General features: G+C 46.8%; 1 protein-coding gene across 1 annotated transcript in view; it reads left to right on the top strand.

The window, feature by feature from the left end:
• Window positions 1-18,610, top strand: part of uacab (uveal autoantigen with coiled-coil domains and ankyrin repeats b) — an 85,509-nt gene extending 66,899 nt beyond the window's left edge. The window contains exons 8-19 of the mRNA XM_036981419.1: window positions 4,001-4,182; window positions 7,156-7,193; window positions 8,089-8,130; window positions 9,226-9,333; window positions 9,526-9,558; window positions 9,801-9,893; window positions 10,044-10,074; window positions 10,186-10,235; window positions 10,681-13,431; window positions 13,944-14,099; window positions 15,431-15,496; window positions 16,443-18,610. Coding sequence (XP_036837314.1) covers window positions 4,001-4,182; window positions 7,156-7,193; window positions 8,089-8,130; window positions 9,226-9,333; window positions 9,526-9,558; window positions 9,801-9,893; window positions 10,044-10,074; window positions 10,186-10,235; window positions 10,681-13,431; window positions 13,944-14,099; window positions 15,431-15,496; window positions 16,443-16,514 — 3,622 coding nt within the window. The 3' untranslated portion in view covers window positions 16,515-18,610. The remainder of the gene's footprint in view (window positions 1-4,000; window positions 4,183-7,155; window positions 7,194-8,088; window positions 8,131-9,225; window positions 9,334-9,525; window positions 9,559-9,800; window positions 9,894-10,043; window positions 10,075-10,185; window positions 10,236-10,680; window positions 13,432-13,943; window positions 14,100-15,430; window positions 15,497-16,442) is intronic.
• Window positions 18,611-18,877: the final 267 nt, after the last annotated feature.

The raw sequence follows: 18,877 nt of genomic DNA, 5'->3' as shown, positions 1-18,877 counted from the left end.
CAGTTAGTGTGTATTGATGTGGTTCAGTTACAGTGTGTATTGATGTGGTTCAGTTAGTGTGTATTGATGGGGTTCAGTTACAGTGTGTATTGATGGGGTTCAGTTAGTGTGTATTGATGGGGTTCAGTTACAGTGTGTATTGATGGGGTTCAGTTACAGTGTGTATTGATGGGGTTCAGTTACAGTGTGTATTGATGGGGTTCAGTTAGTGTGTATTGATGGGGTTCAGTTACAGTGTGTATTGATGGGGTTCAGTTACAGTGTGTATTGATGGGGTTCAGTTAGTGTGTATTGATGGGGTTCAGTTAGTGTGTATTGATGGGGTTCAGTTACAGTGTGTATTGATGGGGTTCAGTTACAGTGTGTATTGATGGGGTTCAGTTACAGTGTGTATTGATGGGGTTCAGTTACAGTGTGTATTGATGGGGTTCAGTTACAGTGTGTATTGATGGGGTTCAGTTAGTGTGTATTGATGGGGTTCAGTTACAGTGTGTATTGATGGGGTTCAGTTACAGTGTGTATTGATGGGGTTCAGTTAGTGTGTATTGATGGGGTTCAGTTACAGTGTGTATTGATGGGGTTCAGTTACAGTGTGTATTGATGGGGTTCAGTTACAGTGTGTATTGATGGGGTTCAGTTACAGTGTGTATTGATGGGGTTCAGTTACAGTGTGTATTGATGGGGTTCAGTTAGTGTGTATTGATGGGGTTCAGTTACAGTGTGTATTGATGGGGTTCAGTTACAGTGTGTATTGATGGGGTTCAGTTACAGTGTGTATTGATGGGGTTCAGTTACAGTGTGTATTGATGGGGTTCAGTTACAGTGTGTATTGATGGGGTTCAGTTAGTGTGTATTGATGGGGTTCAGTTACAGTGTGTATTGATGGGGTTCAGTTACAGTGTGTATTGATGGGTTTCAGTTACAGTGTGTATTGATGTGGTTCAGTTAGTGTGTATTGATGGGGTTCAGTTACAGTGTGTATTGATGGGGTTCAGTTACAGTGTGTATTGATGGGGTTCAGTTAGTGTGTATTGATGGGGTTCAGTTACAGTGTGTATTGATGGGGTTCAGTTACAGTGTGTATTGATGGGGTTCAGTTACAGTGTGTATTGATGGGGTTCAGTTAGTGTGTATTGATGGGGTTCAGTTACAGTGTGTATTGATGGGGTTCAGTTAGTGTGTATTGATGGGGTTCAGTTACAGTGTGTATTGATGGGGTTCAGTTACAGTGTGTATTGATGGGGTTCAGTTACAGTGTGTATTGATGGGGTTCAGTTACAGTGTGTATTGATGGGGTTCAGTTAGTGTGTATTGATGGGGTTCAGTTACAGTGTGTATTGATGGGGTTCAGTTACAGTGTGTATTGATGGGGTTCAGTTACAGTGTGTATTGATGGGGTTCAGTTACAGTGTGTATTGATGGGGTTCAGTTACAGTGTGTATTGATGGGGTTCAGTTACAGTGTGTATTGATGGGGTTCACTTAGTGTGTGTATTGATGGGGTTCAGTTACAGTGTGTATTGATGGGGTTCAGTTAGTGTGTATTGATGTGGTTCAGTTAGTGTGTATTGATGGGGTTCAGTTACAGTGTGTATTGATGTGGTTCAGTTAGTGTGTATTGATGGGGTTCAGTTACAGTGTGTATTGATGGGGTTCAGTTAGTGTGTATTGATGGGGTTCAGTTACAGTGTGTATTGATGGGGTTCAGTTACAGTGTGTATTGATGGGGTTCAGTTACAGTGTGTATTGATGGGGTTCAGTTAGTGTGTATTGATGGGGTTCAGTTACAGTGTGTATTGATGGGGTTCAGTTACAGTGTGTATTGATGGGGTTCAGTTAGTGTGTATTGATGGGGTTCAGTTACAGTGTGTATTGATGGGGTTCAGTTACAGTGTGTATTGATGGGGTTCAGTTACAGTGTGTATTGATGGGGTTCAGTTAGTGTGTATTGATGGGGTTCAGTTACAGTGTGTATTGATGGGGTTCAGTTACAGTGTGTATTGATGGGGTTCAGTTAGTGTGTATTGATGGGGTTCAGTTACAGTGTGTATTGATGGGGTTCAGTTACAGTGTGTATTGATGGGGTTCAGTTACAGTGTGTATTGATGGGGTTCAGTTACAGTGTGTATTGATGGGGTTCTGTTACAGTGTGTATTGATGGGGTTCAGTTAGTGTGTATTGATGGGGTTCAGTTACAGTGTGTATTGATGGGGTTCAGTTACAGTGTGTATTGATGGGGTTCAGTTACAGTGTGTATTGATGGGGTTCAGTTACAGTGTGTATTGATGGGGTTCAGTTACAGTGTGTATTGATGGGGTTCACTTAGTGTGTGTATTGATGGGGTTCAGTTACGGTGTGTATTGATGGGGTTCAGTTAGTGTGTATTGATGGGGTTCAGTTAGTGTGTATTGATGGGGTTCAGTTAGTGTGTATTGATGGGGTTCAGTTACAGTGTGTATTGATGGGGTTCAGTTAGTGTGTATTGATGGGGTTCAGTTAGTGTGTATTGATGGGGTTCAGTTACAGTGTGTATTGATGGGGTTCAGTTACAGTGTGTATTGATGGGGTTCAGTTACAGTGTGTATTGATGGGGTTCAGTTACAGTGTGTATTGATGGGGTTCAGTTAGTGTGTATTGATGGGGTTCAGTTACAGTGTGTATTGATGGGGTTCAGTTAGTGTGTATTGATGGGGTTCAGTTACAGTGTGTATTGATGGGGTTCAGTTACAGTGTGTATTGATGGGGTTCAGTTACAGTGTGTATTGATGGGGTTCAGTTATAGTGTGTATTGATGGGGTTCAGTTAGTGTGTATTGATGGGGTTCAGTTACAGTGTGTATTGATGGGGTTCAGTTACAGTGTGTATTGATGGGGTTCAGTTATAGTGTGTATTGATGGGGTTCAGTTAGTGTGTATTGATGGGGTTCAGTTACAGTGTGTATTGATGGGGTTCAGTTACAGTGTGTATTGATGGGGTTCAGTTACAGTGTGTATTGATGGGGTTCAGTTAGTGTGTATTGATGGGGTTCAGTTACAGTGTGTATTGATGGGGTTCAGTTACAGTGTGTATTGATGGGGTTCAGTTATAGTGTGTATTGATGGGGTTCAGTTACAGTGTGTATTGATGGGGTTCAGTTACAGTGTGTATTGATGGGGTTCAGTTAGTGTGTATTGATGGGGTTCAGTTACAGTGTGTATTGATGGGGTTCAGTTAGTGTGTATTGATGGGGTTCAGTTAGTGTGTATTGATGGGGTTCAGTTACAGTGTGTATTGATGGGGTTCAGTTATAGTGTGTATTGATGGGGTTCAGTTACAGTGTGTATTGATGGGGTTCAGTTATAGTGTGTATTGATGGGGTTCAGTTAGTGTGTATTGATGGGGTTCAGTTACAGTGTGTATTGATGGGGTTCAGTTATAGTGTGTATTGATGGGGTTCAGTTACAGTGTGTATTGATGGGGTTCAGTTAGTGTGTATTGATGGGGTTCAGTTACGGTGTGTATTGATGGGGTTCAGTTATAGTGTGTATTGATGGGGTTCAGTTACAGTGTGTATTGATGGGGTTCAGTTAGTGTGTATTGATGGGGTTCAGTTACAGTGTGTATTGATGGGGTTCAGTTATAGTGTGTATTGATGGGGTTCAGTTAGTGTGTATTGATGGGGTTCAGTTACAGTGTGTATTGATGGGGTTCAGTTAGTGTGTATTGATGGGGTTCAGTTACAGTGTGTATTGATGGGGTTCAGTTACAGTGTGTATTGATGGGGTTCAGTTAGTGTGTATTGATGGGGTTCAGTTACAGTGTGTATTGATGGGGTTCAGTTACAGTGTGTATTGATGGGGTTCAGTTATAGTGTGTATTGATGGGGTTCAGTTAGTGTGTATTGATGTGTCAGTGATGCATCTCTCTGGCCTCTATAGACTTTGTGCTTTGTAGCCTACTCTTCAATACATTTCATTATGGAGGCAATTGAATTATTCATATATCTGTGTGTCTGTGTCCAGGACCGCTCTGACCCTGGGCTGTGAGTATGGCTGTAAGGACGCGGTGGAGGTCCTTCTGAAGAGTGGCGCCGACGTGACGGCCGTGGACAGCTTTGGCCACGACTGTTTCCACTACGCCCGCCTCAGCAAGAACCAGGAGCTGGTCAGCCTTTTCAAGACCTACCTCGACAACGTCACCAAAGGTCAGAGCACGGCTGTGTCCCGATTTGACCTATGACCTATGCCCTAGGTACTCCTGTAGATGTGTTTTTCACCCTGTGTGAGGGCTGCCCTAGGTACTCCTGTAGATGTGTTTTTCACCCTGTGTGAGGGCTGCCCTAGGTACTCCTGTAGATGTGTTTTTCACCCTGTGTGAGGGCTGCCCTAGGTACTCCTGTAGATGTGTTTTTCACCCTGTGTGAGGGCTGCCCTAGGTACTCCTGTAGATGTGTTTTTCACCCTGTGTGAGGGCTGCCCTAGGTACTCCTGTAGATGTGTTTTTCACCCTGTGTGAGGGCTGCCCTAGGTACTCCTGTAGATGTGTTTTTCACCCTGTGTGAGGGCTGCCCTAGGTACTCCTGTAGATGTGTTTTTCACCCTGTGTGAGGGCTGCCCTAGGTACTCCTGTAGATGTGTTTTTCACCCTGTGTGAGGGCTGCCCTGTGGACAAAAGGCCACATTTCATTTTCCTGTTTAAACCTTCAGCGATGTTCAAAACTGCGAAACCTGTTTCATCGACTTCAAATACTGTAATCATCGTCCATGTCTGGCAGGGAGAGGGAGGTTTTGGTGTTTTTCTGTGTCTTTCAAATGAGAACTCGATGTTTTCTTAGCCTCAGTAGGGGGGAGACAGGAGCAGCTAGCCCAGAATGAAGAGGTTCTGAGATGTTTCTATCTGCAGTGTAAGCTGTAACTCAGCCTGGTGCCTCAGAAATACAGAAACCACAGGAGACTGCAGAAAACACCCATTCTACCAGAATATCAAAATGAGAGCAAGGAAAAAGTAAAAATAACATGTCTATTGAAAACACTGGGTTAAAAAGTCACGCTGCAGAGAAAGTAAAGTTATTAACAGAATGAAATGGACTGGGGGAAATTTGCAGCAAAGGTGAAAAAAAGGATTGTGCTTTTTAGGGAAGGTAACCTGAGTTCAAGTGTGTCAGCATTCTTCTTTCAGAGGGAATTTAAGGTTGTTCATTTAGCGCGGCATGTGGCTTTGTTTTAATGTGGGTTTTTATCAAGGCTATGTGAAATAGAGTACATAAAATGTCCCCAACAGATCCCCTTCATGTGAACTTTGTGTATGCATTTATCAAAGGTCCACTCAACTAGAACCCTAGGTGAAGGGGCCCCACTCAACTAGAACCCTAGGTAAAGGGCCCACTCAACTAGAACACTAGGTAAAGGGCCCACTCAACTAGAACCCTAGGTAAAGGGCCCACTCAACTAGAACCCTAGGTAAAGGGCCCACTCAACTAGAACAATAGGTAAAGGGCCCACTCAACTAGAACCCTAGGTAAAGGGCCCACTCAACTAGAACCCTAGGTAAAGGCCCCACTCAACTAGAACCCTGGGTGAAGGGCCCACTCAACTAGAACCCTGGGTGAAGGGCCCACTCAACTAGAACCCTGGGTAAAGGGCCCACTCAACTAGAACCCTGGGTAAAGGGGCCCCACTCAACTAGAACCCTAGGTAAAGGGCCCACTCAACTAGAACCCTAGGTAAAGGGCCCACTCAACTAGAACCCTAGGTAAAGGGCCCACTCAACTAGAACCCTGGGTAAAGGGCCCACTCAACTAGAACCCTGGGTAAAGGGCCCACTCAACTAGAACCCTAGGTAAAGGGGCCCACTCAACTAGATCCCTGGGTAAAGGGGCCCCACTCAACTAGAACCCTAGGTAAAGGGCCCACTCAACTAGAACCCTAGGTAAAGGGCCCACTCAACTAGAACCCTAGGTAAAGGGCCCACTCAACTAGAACCCTAGGTAAAGGGCCCACTCAACTAGAACCCTAGGTAAAGGGGCCCCACTCAACTAGAACCCTAGGTAAAGGGGCCCCACTCAACTAGAACCCTAGGTAAAGGGGCCCCACTCAACTAGAACCCTAGGTAAAGGGGCCCCACTCAACTAGAACCCTAGGTAAAGGGGCCCCACTCAACTAGAACCCTAGGTAAAGAGAACCCACTCAACTAGAACCCTAGGTAAAGGCCCCACTCAACTAGAACCCTAGGTAAAGAGAACCCACTCAACTAGAACCCTAGGTAAAGAGAACCCACTCAACTAGAACCCTAGGTAAAGGGGCCCCACTCAACTAGAACCCTAGGTAAAGGGGCCCCACTCAACTAGAACCCTAGGTAAAGGGGCCCCACTCAACTAGAACCCTAGGTAAAGGGGCCCCACTCAACTAGAACCCTAGGTAAAGGGGCCCCACTCAACTAGAACCCTAGGTAAAGGGGCCCCACTCAACTAGAACCCTAGGTAAAGGGGCCCCACTCAACTAGAACCCTAGGTAAAGGGGCCCCACTCAACTAGAACCCTAGGTAAAGGGGCCCCGCTCAACTAGAACCCTAGGTAAAGGGGCCCCACTCAACTAGAACCCTAGGTAAAGGGGCCCCACTCAACTAGAACCCTAGGTAAAGGGGCCCCACTCAACTAGAACCCTAGGTAAAGGGCCCACTCAACTAGAACCCTAGGTAAATTGCATCTAATCAAATTCTACTCTTTAGCACTTTAGTCTACATTTGTCAGAAACTAGAATTGCCTGTTCTCCTAGTATCTGGTGCACCATCAGTCATTTACCCTACTTAACAATTATCTTGTTGTGGCAAATTGATGTCCTTGGTTTGTGGGAGGCGGCTTTAGATGGCTTCATCGGATTTCTCCCACACCTGTTGTTTGTTTTCACGCTCAGTGCTCATTTGAGATTGGTTTCTCATCAAGCCTTTAATCATCATTACTGTGGCATAATTGCTTTATTTTTTTTTGTTGCATAAAATCTTTGTGCCCGTGTGAAAGTACTGTCCTTGTATCACCTCATTTCAACTTCTCTCTTCAGTCTCCTGAAGACTTGGGGATGAGAAAACACATTGTATAGATTTAAATCATCAACGACATGAGTGACGGGCTGCTCTGACGTGTGTAAGCAGACCCGTTAATTGTTTCTCATCGTGTCCACAGCAAAAGAAGCTGCCAAGATGGAGCAGAAAAAGCGACAGGTAACATCGCATCGCTCACTTTAATCGCCAACCTTCACACTGATTTCTGTGCCCGGAGATTTAACTATCAGATTTAAAACTACACACATCTCCACAGACAATATCTCCTAGATCCTAGGGCAATGCCTCTCCTGCTGTGTTGCCCTTTGAGCTGTTGATTAGACTGTAGTTGTTATTGTTGAGCTGTATAGTAATCACTTGACATTTCTACTGTTATTTCCTCTGGGTGAATCCATTGTTGAAAAGGTGAGCCGGCTCATAGGCTTACCAAAAGTTTGACGTGAGCCCCATCAAGCAAATAGGATGGGTTTTTATTATTGATTCTGTTAACGCTTCCTCGTCAAGGCACTTCCTGGGTCATGTGTTCTGTATACATACATGGAGCGATAGACGATATCTGTGAGTTCTGAACAAGCCGATCCCAACAATACCACTTATGTTCAGTTTCTGCTCTATTGAATCTGACCACATTCACCACTCATTGATTTAATATTGAATCTGACCACATTCACCACTCATTGATTTAATATGGAATCTGACCACATTCACCACTCATTGATTTAATTTTGAATAGAGACGGTCACAAGTGTTTTTACAAAATCACTGTTGTGTTGAAGCTGTTTGCTTAATAGTGTATTACCATGCGGTAAACAGTGAGTTGTCATGTTTTACACTGTTTCCTGTGGAGGCCAAGTGACTCACACTCCGACATTCAGTTGGACATTACTGCCACCTAGTGACGAGATGGATAATCGCAGTTCATTCCCTAATGTAACTACCACCAGAGAAACTGTATATAAGGAAATCTCTTACCCTGCTACCACTAGCCATCAGCCCCCCCCCCCCCCCCCCCTCCCGGTCCATCATGGCTAAATGATAACCTGTGTGTCCACAGCACTCAGTGGAGATGACTGAACAGGCCGAAGCCAACGTGAGGGTGAGTACAATTGTTTTTCTCTGCATATGTTCAATATTGAATTTGATAGGCCAGCTCCATTGAGTTTGACCTCGTAGTCCTTTGTGATGGACAGGGATGTAATTACCCGGTCTGAATGTATGAGGACATTAAGCAAGATGTACCCAGCAGTATATCGGGGAATATATAGGCTGGCCTGAGCATCAGCGTGACATGATTCTACAATGTCCAGGATAATTGAAGGTACTAGTGAATTTATATTTACTGTTGGATCTAATTAAACAGATCTATAGATGTTTTCAACTCAGTGGTTACTGTCCGCCCTGAGATTGGAATGTTGGGGGTTTGATCCCAGGTCAAGTCATACCAAAGACTCTAAAAAGGGACCTGATGCCGCTGTGTTTGGCACTCAGCATTAAGAAGATGGATTGGGGGTAAAGGCTTCCCAACTGAAACAATTTGGGAAGAATTTGTGCATATGTAATATTTTGTGCCATTTTTGTTAGTTTTGGACTTCGGTGAGGGTTTTTTCGGGCTGTTCGGGCACACAATGTTTTCTAGAGGCAAGCCAAGTTCGGAGTCAAGGTCTACGCCCCTTCGTCGGTGATTGGTCAACAGTAGGGGTTCTTCAAGGAGAGACGATTCGTTTTCATGCCCAATTTTTCATTGAGAAATATTGCACCAAACATCTTAGTTAGATGTTACATTTCCACGACTATGATTTTCTCGGCAAAAACGTCAAAATGAATTTCTCCAGGTATCTTCAGTAAGTGTATACTGGCTACGGCATCTCAAAATGAACAAACAGTACCATTGCTGCGTTTTTCTCATTTTTAAAGCGAATGTCTTTTAAGGGAGTATGCAAGCAACTCTCGTTCGGTTCGGGTTGCCGAGTTCAGCTAGGAGCCAGCCGAACAGAGGGATGCTGACGTGTTAAGGCCCTGTGACAGACTAGCATCCTGCCCAGCATCCTGTACATGTACTTCAAGCTGACTCATGCTACAGAAACATTTGATAGGATCCTGCCCTATGGGCTGTTCTGGCTTGGAGAAGGGTTACTTAAGAGATTTGTGTGATTTGACTTGTAAATGGATTGTGACTTCTAATGTTTGTCAGGACCTGGAGAGACAGAACGAGAGCCAGCAGGAGACTCTGAGGAAGTTTCACCTGGAGCAGAGGACTCTGATGGACAAGGTCAAACTACTGCAGCAGCAGCTCAGCCAGGTACACACACACACACACAGTAGTGTAGACAACTTCTTGACTAACACGGAAAGTCACTGAGAGGGGAATCAAACACAGTTTGTGCTTCAAGAGAAACATAAGAACTTGGACGGTGACAGGCACTATATATGGTAATGAGTTGTTTGTCAAACCCTCTGATACTTAACTTGTAATCCTCTATATCCTGTGCAGGAAAAACATACAGTGGAATGCATCCATAAAGAGGTGAGGACAGCCACACAACTCAATTGTTTGGGGTGGGAAGAAAAAATGGAACATTTTACCTATAGATTAGAGTTGAATTAGCATGCCTGTTTGTTTGTGGGTGTTTGTGAGAATGTGGAAATATTTGATTGGATACCAGGCCATAGCTGTATTCATCTGAAAGTTATCGTCCTCAAATGCAACTAAAGTTGTCAGGCTGTTGATCTGTTCTAAAGCTCCACGTTGTGTTTGTGCTGAATTAGAGGGAACAGCTGAAGCTCTTACTGAGTGCCAAAGACAGGGAGGAGGGGGCTCGGGCCCCAGAGACCGTCAAGGTTCAGCTCAGGAGCCACATGGTGAGGGACCACAGCCAAATGCCAAACCTGCTACAGCATCTGAAATCATCATGGGGTTTTACATAATAATAATACTACTAAGAGCTCTTGCTCAGGTTGTCTAAGGTTGTGCGTGAATGTGAACATACTGTATGTTCTATGTGTTTTCAGGGGGACTACTCTGGCCAGTCTGTTATCAAAGGTGAGGGAGCTCTCTTTAAATGTGAGATATCAGAGGATAAGAGATCCAATCAGAGGATCTGAATTTAAAAAAAATACCTCTTCTGAATCATCTCCGTATTTGTTCTGGCAGGAAAAGACAATGTCCTCGTCAAACAATCTCACAGCCTGGATTCAGCGCAGGTAAACCTGACTTCTTCGTTTTTCTAGAGCATTATGGACCGCAATGACAAGGAAACTCATGAAGTATGAAAAACACGCAGACCACATCTGCTGTGTATTCTAGTCCAGTCAGCAACCATGAGCTTATCAGCTCTCTGACAGCCAAATAAACGGCTGAATTCTCATTTCGTCCTGTCAGCTGTTTGCCCCCCAGCAAATGAGAGATTTATTCTCTTAAACCACTGCAGGTATTTTTTAGATTTTGGGCTCAACTTTTAAATTGATATTTTTTTATCCTATTGTAGCCTTCACATCTTCTCAGTATTCTCGTGTCGCTATAGTGGAACTGACTCTCATTGCAAAGCCAATATTGGACTGACACTGCTGTGAGTGAGAAATAGGTGTGCGAAGTGTATGTAAATTGCACAATCATTCCACACACATGAAACTTTTGTTCCTGCTGTAGGTGCTGCAGTCGTCCGGTCTTTCACACTCACTGTCCCGTCCCCTGGAGCTTGCGGGACGTCCTGGCGTGGGCTGGGACCCAGTCGAAGAGGTGGAGGCCCTGCGGCGCGAGCTGGAGACGGTGAGGAGGCGGCAGCAGACTGCCGAGGAAGAGGCTCTTCGCCTGCAGGCGGCACTGGCCCGCAAAAGCCAGGAGTGCCAAGAGCTGGTCCAGAGCCGGGAGACCATCCAACGGCAGGCAGACCGGCAGGTCCAGGAGCTGGAGGAGGCACTGGGGGATGTCCAGAAGAGGATGTTGGATTCTGAAGCCAAGGTCAAGCAGCTCCAGGCCCACGTGGTGGCGGTCAAGGAGCACCTAGGAGGCCAGGCGGCCGACGAGCTCCGTGCCCAGCTCCACGATGTCAAGGCCAAGTACGAGGGCGCCTCGGCCGAGGTGGGGCGCGTGCGTAACCACCTGAAGCAGAGTGAGAAGGCCCTGGAAGAGTACAAGAGCAGCGAGGGCCAGCTGGCGGTGGAGGCAGAGCGGCTGGGCCTGGAGCTGACCGCCTTGCGGGAGGAGCGGGATGAGCTGGCAGAGGCTGTGCTGGACATGGAGGCCCTCATTAAGGAGACCCGGGCACGGCAGGGAGAGAAGGTTGTGCCGGCAGAGAAGTTTGACAACATGAAGAACCTGCTGAGCAATGCGGTGGATGAGAAGGAGCGTCAGCTGGCAGAGCTGCGGGAGGACTATGACCGTGTGCTGGAGGAGGTGGCTGAGCTACACAGGGAAATGGACAGCCAGCAAACCCAGGCCGGGACAGGGGCGGTCCCCCTGCAGGAGCATGAGAGGATGAGGACGACCCTGGAGGAACAGAGTTCCTCCATGAAGAGGAGGCTGGCGGACATAACTGCCAAGAGCCAGGCACTGATCCGCCAGGTAGAGGAGAGCGAGGAGGAGCGGGAGATGCTCCAGGAGCAGCTGGAGGAGCTCAACAGCAGGGTGGAGGCTAACTTCATCCCCCTCAAGGCCCATGAAGAGGCCAAGAGCGCCCTGGAGAGAGCTGTGGAGGAGCTGGAAGAGAGGCTGGTGGAGGCCGCAGAAAGGAACGGCCAGGCCGAGGTGCAGATCCAGAGGCTACAAACGGAGAGGGTCACCCTGTGTGAGAGCGTCACTAGCCTACAGAGCGCTACCGTGCCCTCTGAGAAGTTCCGGAGCGAAGTGGGTGCCTTGAATGCTCGCAACGCTGAACTGGTGAAGGAACTGGAAGTGCTCCAGAAGAGGTTTGAAGAGAGAGAGAAGGAGCTGGCCCAGGTCACTGCCAAGAACCAGTCTCTGAAACAGAGCCTAAATGGAGAGTACGTGTCCAGAGAGAAACATGAGCAAGTGAATTCGGAGCTGAGTGCTGCTTTGGAGAAAGCCAAGGCTGAGCTCTCCAAAGTGGAGAAGGAGAGCAAAGAAAGTGAGGAAGAGTTGCAGAAGGTGAAAGAGGGTAGTGCAGAGTTGAAAGAGAAGCTGGAGAATGTTCAGGTGATGATAGAAAATGACTATGTGTGCCTTATAGACCATGAAGCTGTAAGGGTTAAGTTGAGCAATGCTGTTGTTGAGGCGGAGCATCGTGCCAAAGAGGCGTTGGCAAGCTACCAGTCTGCCCAAGATGGGACAGTAAAGCTTCACCAAGAAATGGAGGCGCAGAAGAAAGAACTAGACACTATCCAGGAAGCTATCCAGGCCAAGTTTGTTCCGTTGACTGCCATAGAGGAAAGGGAGAACTCCTACAACACCAAGCTGAAAGACTTGACAGGAAAGCTCTCGGAGATGCAAGAGAAGTACAACCAGGAGAAGTTGGAGGGGGAACGTCACAAGCACGAGAAAGAGAAACTGAAAGTGCAGATGGAGTCTGTGCAGCAGAGAATGGAGACAGGCTTTGTCGCCAGTGAAAAGCACAAGGAGGTGGAAGATGAGTACAGGGGTAAAATGGAGGAGCTGACGCTGAGGTTGGTAGACCTGGAGCAGCAGTACAAAGACGTGACTGTGCAGAGGGCCGAGCTGGAGGAGCAGAACGCCCTGTGTAACACTGACATCCAGAGCCTGCAGCAGCGCCTGGAATCCGAGTCAACCCGGCTGGAACACTATGAGGCCGAGCACCAGGCCCTGAGGGACACCATCCACGAAGCCCAGGACGAGTGCCAGAAAGCCAGGGAGGCTCAGCGTGGGGAGGCCCAGAGAGCCTGCGCCTTGGAGAAGGAGCTCCAGCGATGCTCCGGGGACCAGGCCGTCCTCCTGCAGCAGCATGCTCAGGCCAAGGAGGCCCTGGAGGGGCAGGTGGCCCAGCTACTTGCTTCCCTTCGCCAGGAGCAGGAGACCAGCGACCAGAGGGCCCAGAACGTGGCAGCCCTGCAGTCAGAGCTGCTCCGGGCCACCCAGGCCCTGGACGAACTTGGAGGAAGAGAGGACCAGTTAAGCCAGCTGAAGGCCGAGAAGCAGCGTCTGCAGGAAGAGACAGCGGCGTTGGGGGAGAGGCTATCTGGGCTGGCGGAGCAGTGCGAGGTGCTCCACCATGAGGTGGCCCAGGCCAGGGAGGACGAGGGCAGGGCCAGAGAGGACAAGTCCAGGGCCAGGGTGGAAACTGAGGCCCTGCAGGAGAAGAGCAACACCATGGATAAGGAGATCCGGGAGCTGAAGGAGAGGTACGAGGAGTCGCTCAGCACCATCGGGGAGTTTCAGAGGAGGATCCAGATGTCGGCGGAGCAGACAGAGGTCAAAGACAAAAAGGTAGGAGAAATATTCTGCATTGAATTGTCGGCCATTTTTAATATGAATAAAATCAACATAAATGTGCAGTTCCAGCCAAAAGTTGACACACCTACTCATTCAAGGGTTTTTCTTTATTTCTACAATTTTCTACATTGAAAAAAAGCGGTCATCAAGGTAAAGGGTGGCTACTTCGAAGAATCTCAAATACATTTTGATTTGTTTAACACTTTTTTGGTTACTACATGATTCCATATGTGATATTTCATAGTTTTGATGTCTTCACTATTATTCTACAATGTAGAAAATAGTAAAAAAAATAATAACTCTGGAATGAGTTGGTGTCTCAACTTTTGACTGGTACTATATATGGTAAAAGTACGGTAGTATTTACATTTGGTAAGATCTCAAATTCTCAGTTTTTAGTTCTGTTAAGAAGTTTGGCAGGCAATACTTTGGTCCGTTGATATGAGGTTTTCTAAATATGTAGATGGTTATGTGTGTTCTGGTGCTAACAGCTTTGTGTGTTTCAGATCAGCGAGCTGCTGACGGACGTGGAGAGACTGAAGCAGGCCCTCAATGGTCTGTCCCAGCTGGCGTACGCTGGCAACGCTGCACCCAATAAGAGACAGATGCAGCACATAGACACACTCCAGGCCCAGATCAAGAGCCTGCAGCAGCAGCTGGCTGTGAGTGTGTATATATATATTTATATACATACACACAGAATATACCTGTAGATTTTTAAAACTTGTCAGGGATGACACAAAGTAAATGACTTATTTCTGTTGTGGTCCCTTACGTTGTGTGAAGCTGTAACAATTGACCTTCCTACATAGTGTACATGATTGTATTGACATTTTATACTCATGACAGACGATGACCTATAACATGGTGTCATGTCAATACGCTGCACTAACACCATAATCAGTCACTCGGTACTCTCTGGCTCCCAAACATAATGAGCCTCGTTAGTAGGGACGAAAGCATTTTTTCAGTCCAGCGTTAGTTACCGATAATGGGATGTTATTATCTTCGTTAATTACCTTGATGACATGGAGGTTTGGTCCAGACATGATTGATCCTCCTCCCACAGTGAGTTAGTGGAAATGAACCGTTTCCCTGTGGATATATCAGTACATCAGAAAGAACATCTGTGTCAGTGCTCTTACAGTGCAAACCAAAGACTATTTGTCTGTCGTATAATTACAGTAACACTCTCGCTGTGTGGCTATTACCGCCGATTTACCGCTGAGCTGGAAACGATGCGAGACTCAACAAAACATTTGTCTGTGCACCTGATTTTCAAGGACGACCTCTGCCTTCCTCTCTGTCAGCTCGCTCTGAGCCTTTGAAATGATGGAGGCAGAGAATGAACTGGTGTACTTTTTTTTTTAAAGTCGTGTCTAGCGGCTAGCCAGAACCCAGATGAAAAGAAAATGAGGTCCATATTAGAATCCTGAGAACGTCATTACTCATGCTCTCATGTGAACCCACGGTCGGGGTCACGTTTTCATTTGGAGTTCGCTCTCTTGGCTCTTTCGTTCGATGTTGGCAGTCTTCAGGAAAATATGGATGCCATCTATTTTTTTGCTGTGAAAGACGGGCGTATTTCAGAGGTGCATGGTAAGGTGGAGCCAGGCAGGCGGAGTCCCTTTGTGTAATGTCTGCCAGGTCAGCCCATAGTGGGCCTGTACTCATCACATCACATCTCTCTCTCTCTCTCCCTCTCTCTCCCTCTCTCACTCTCACTCTTACTCTCACTTACTCTCTCTCTTCTTTCTTTCTCTCTCTTCCCCTCTCCCTCCTCTCTCTCTCTCTCTCTCTCTCTCTACCCCTCTCTCTCTCTCTCCACCATCCCCCTCTCTCTTTCTACCCCCTCTCCCCCCTCCATCTCTCTTCCCCTCTCCCTCTCTCTACCCCTCTCCCCCCTCCTCTCTCTTCCCCTCTCCCTCTCTCTCTCCTCCCCTCTCCCTCTCTCTCTCCTCTCCCTCCTCTCTCTCCCCCTCTCTCTTCACAGGATGCTGAGAGTCAACACAGAGAGGTGGTTTCAATTTATAGAACTCATCTCCTCAGTGCAGCACAGGTCAGTATGTGTTTCTTTTAGTCATTTGTTTCTAGTTACAGTAAAATATAACACTCCAGCCTCCCTGGCATCTCTGGCATTTCTGTTGCCCAGCAAATTCCTGAAGGCAAATAATATATCTGAAAATATGTGATTGTTGATACGATAGTGTCCTAAATGTCAGAGGCTGACGACATCAGTAGACTGGCCCATAGCCCACACTGCTGACGACACCAGTAAGACTGGCCCGTAGCCCACACTGCTGACGACACCAGTAAGACTCTCCCGTAGCCCACACGGCTGACGACCCCAGTAAGACTGGTCCATAGCCCACACTGCTGACGACCCCAGTAAGACTGGCCCATAGCCCACACTGCTGACGACCCCAGTAAGACTGGCCCATAGCCCACACTGCTGATGACACCAGTAAGACTCTCACGTAGCCCACACTGCTGAAGACACCAGTAAGACTGGCCCATAGCCCACACTGCTGACGACACCAGTAAGACTGTCCCATAGCCCACACTGCTGACGACACCAGTAGACTGGCCCATAGCCCACACTGCTGATGACACCAGTAGACTGGCCCATAGCCCACACTGCTGACGTCACCAGTAAGACTCTCACGTAGCCCACACTGCTGAAGACACCAGTAAGATTGGCCCGTAGCCCACACTGCTGACGACACCAGTAAGACTCTCACGTAGCCCACACTGCTGACGACACCAGTAAGACTGGCCCATAGCCCACACTGCTGACGACACCAGTAAGACTGTCCCATAGCCCACACTGCTGACGACACCAGTAAGACTGGCCCATAGCCCACACTGCTGACGACACCAGTAAGACTGGCCCATAGCCCACACTGCTGACGATCTCAGTAAGACTGGCCCATAGCCAACACTGCTGACATAACTGTGAAATAGGGAACCAGTGGATGATCTCAAACCGTTGTTGTTTCTCCCAGGGCCACATGGATGAGGACGTCCAAGCCGCCCTGCTGCAGATCATCCGCATGAGACAGGAGTTTGTCTGCTAAAAGTCCATTCAGCAACAACAAAACACAACACGCTGACTCAAATCCACCGTTCACACAGCCCCAGCTACAGAGCACCCCCCCGCTGTGGCCCCTGTGGGCGCCTGGCGTGTGAGAGTGTGTGTTGGGATTGTGTGTGTCTGTGTGGGAAGAGATCCATGTTAGTAGTCAAACAAAATCCTCCCTATATGTCTAGATTGGTTTGTGTGTTTCAACAGAACTAAGACCAAGTGTTGTGGATGGACATAGATATACAGTAGATATACGGTAGATAGAGAGGGTAAGGGTAGACGATGGGTTGTACCTTAGCTAGGTGGATAAACCTCAGCATAGGTGATGACTCAGTGGGATACTGTAGCTGCTGACCAATAGAATGTACTAATGTCCTTTGAAAACATGAGCATGACGAACTGCCTATGCAGGCCTTTCTCTTCCTGACTACTCTGTTAAGGCTCCATGAAACAGGATATTCAATGCCTAGCTGGCAAGTCTCTGAAAGGAAGCTCTTCTTAGATGGAATGTATGTAAATCTCCTCTAGGACTGTATGGGTTTAGCATGATGTTGGGTCTTGTGTGGGAGGTGTGGTGTGGTGATTGGCCTCTGCTTAGATGATCCTCCTGACGTCGCAGCAGTGAAACGGATCTGAAAACGCAAGCAGCAAAGTCCGCTGTTAACTCACATTCCCCCGTGGCGATCGACTCCCGCCCGTCTTTCGTCTTCATCTTTTGAGGTTCTACGGTGAATTCTAGAACCATGCCCTGGTCATTTCAAACAGGAACCCCCTGAAGTTACCTACTCATTCAGTTTGGGAGCAGGACTCCTCCATTTTGGGGCATTGGCCACAGCGACTGTTTCCCTAAAGGTCCAAACTTTATCTTGATTCTTTTCACTGAATCGTAAACTCCTCAAGCAGTCTCTTTAAGCCATTGACCCCACACAAACAAGGTGAATGTGGAGCTCTGCACATTCTGGATTTGACTCGAGGAGTGTTTGCAAACAACACTGTAGCCCAATCTTAAGACGAACCCCTACCATGAACCTTAACCCCTACCATTATGGTGGTCACAGATCTGAAGGAACAGGATAGGTTTAAGACTGTGACTCTATCAGGGCAGCCTACATGTTGATGACTTGAAGCAATCTGCATATTGCTTACACCTATCCAGTCCCCCTTCAGATCGGCAAAAACACACCAGAGAGTTAGAGGCTGGGAGTGTTGGACAGGGGTTCTAGAAAAGGGCCTTGGCTGTGTCCTAGTGTTTGCGGTGCAGCGTCTCCTGTTGCTGGAGCGAGAGTGCCCTCTAGTGGGGAGACTTGGCAGGCCAAGTTGACTGATGTATTAATTTGACTAGTGTTTTGTTGTTGTTGTCTTGTCGTGGTTCATTTTAGTGGTCTCTGAGAGTGGAGCAAGTCTCTTGTGCCTTTAAACTGATATATTTTTCATGGCTTTGTACTACTTTGATTAATAAACAACGTTGGTGTAACAATGAAATTCAGCAGGTCTGGAGTAGAAAGACACAGGACACCCTTTAGGGGAACAGTTAGGATGTCATTCTGTAGGGATACTACGAATCCCTCTATTTATATGGATTGAGAAGTCTAAGGTTGCGTCTGAAATGGCACGCTATTCACTATATAGTGCACTGCTTTTGACCAGGAGGTCTAAAGTAGTCCACTGTGTAGTAGGGAATAGGGCTCCGTTTGGAACACGCGTGTTGCTAAGCGTAACAATATGAAGAAGCTCAGTGATGCTTTTGTCTTTTGTCTAACATGCTTTGCAAAGCATATAGAAATGTATATTAATCCGTTTCATACTAAATCCTCTATATACTACTGCTGTAACACAATGATCTAAAATGTCATTTCTGAAATTAACATAAAACAGATTCATTTAAAATTAGGTTCTTTTTTAAAAATGTTAATATCGAGGATCATGAAATAAATCTTGTCTCCAATAACAGAATTTACAAGTTGAATACAGTTGTTTTAAATCTAGACCAATATGTTGAAATTGGTTGTTTTTCTTTGTTCTTCTTGCAAGGATGTATTTTGTTTGTGAATTAGTGTTAAAAACATAAATAAAAGTCCCTAACTTAGAGAGATGTCTTGTTGATTTCCTTCCTGCACACAATATGAAGACACAATACGATGCTTCAGTATACCTGGTGATGGTAATGTAATGATTTCCAGCCAGCACAGTAAGGGTTTGGGTCGGCCCTATAGTGGGAATCAGTCAGCACAGTACGGTTTGGGTCGGCCCTATAATGGGAATCAGTCAGCACAGTACGGGTTTGGGTCGGCCCTATAGTGGGAATCAGTCAGCACAGTACGGGTTTGGGTCGGCCCTATAATGGGAATCAGTCAG

This window comes from Oncorhynchus mykiss, chromosome 6 (genome assembly GCF_013265735.2).
Source record: "Oncorhynchus mykiss isolate Arlee chromosome 6, USDA_OmykA_1.1, whole genome shotgun sequence".
NCBI lineage: Eukaryota > Metazoa > Chordata > Actinopteri > Salmoniformes > Salmonidae > Oncorhynchus > Oncorhynchus mykiss.
This window is presented reverse-complemented; position numbering and strand designations above follow the sequence as displayed.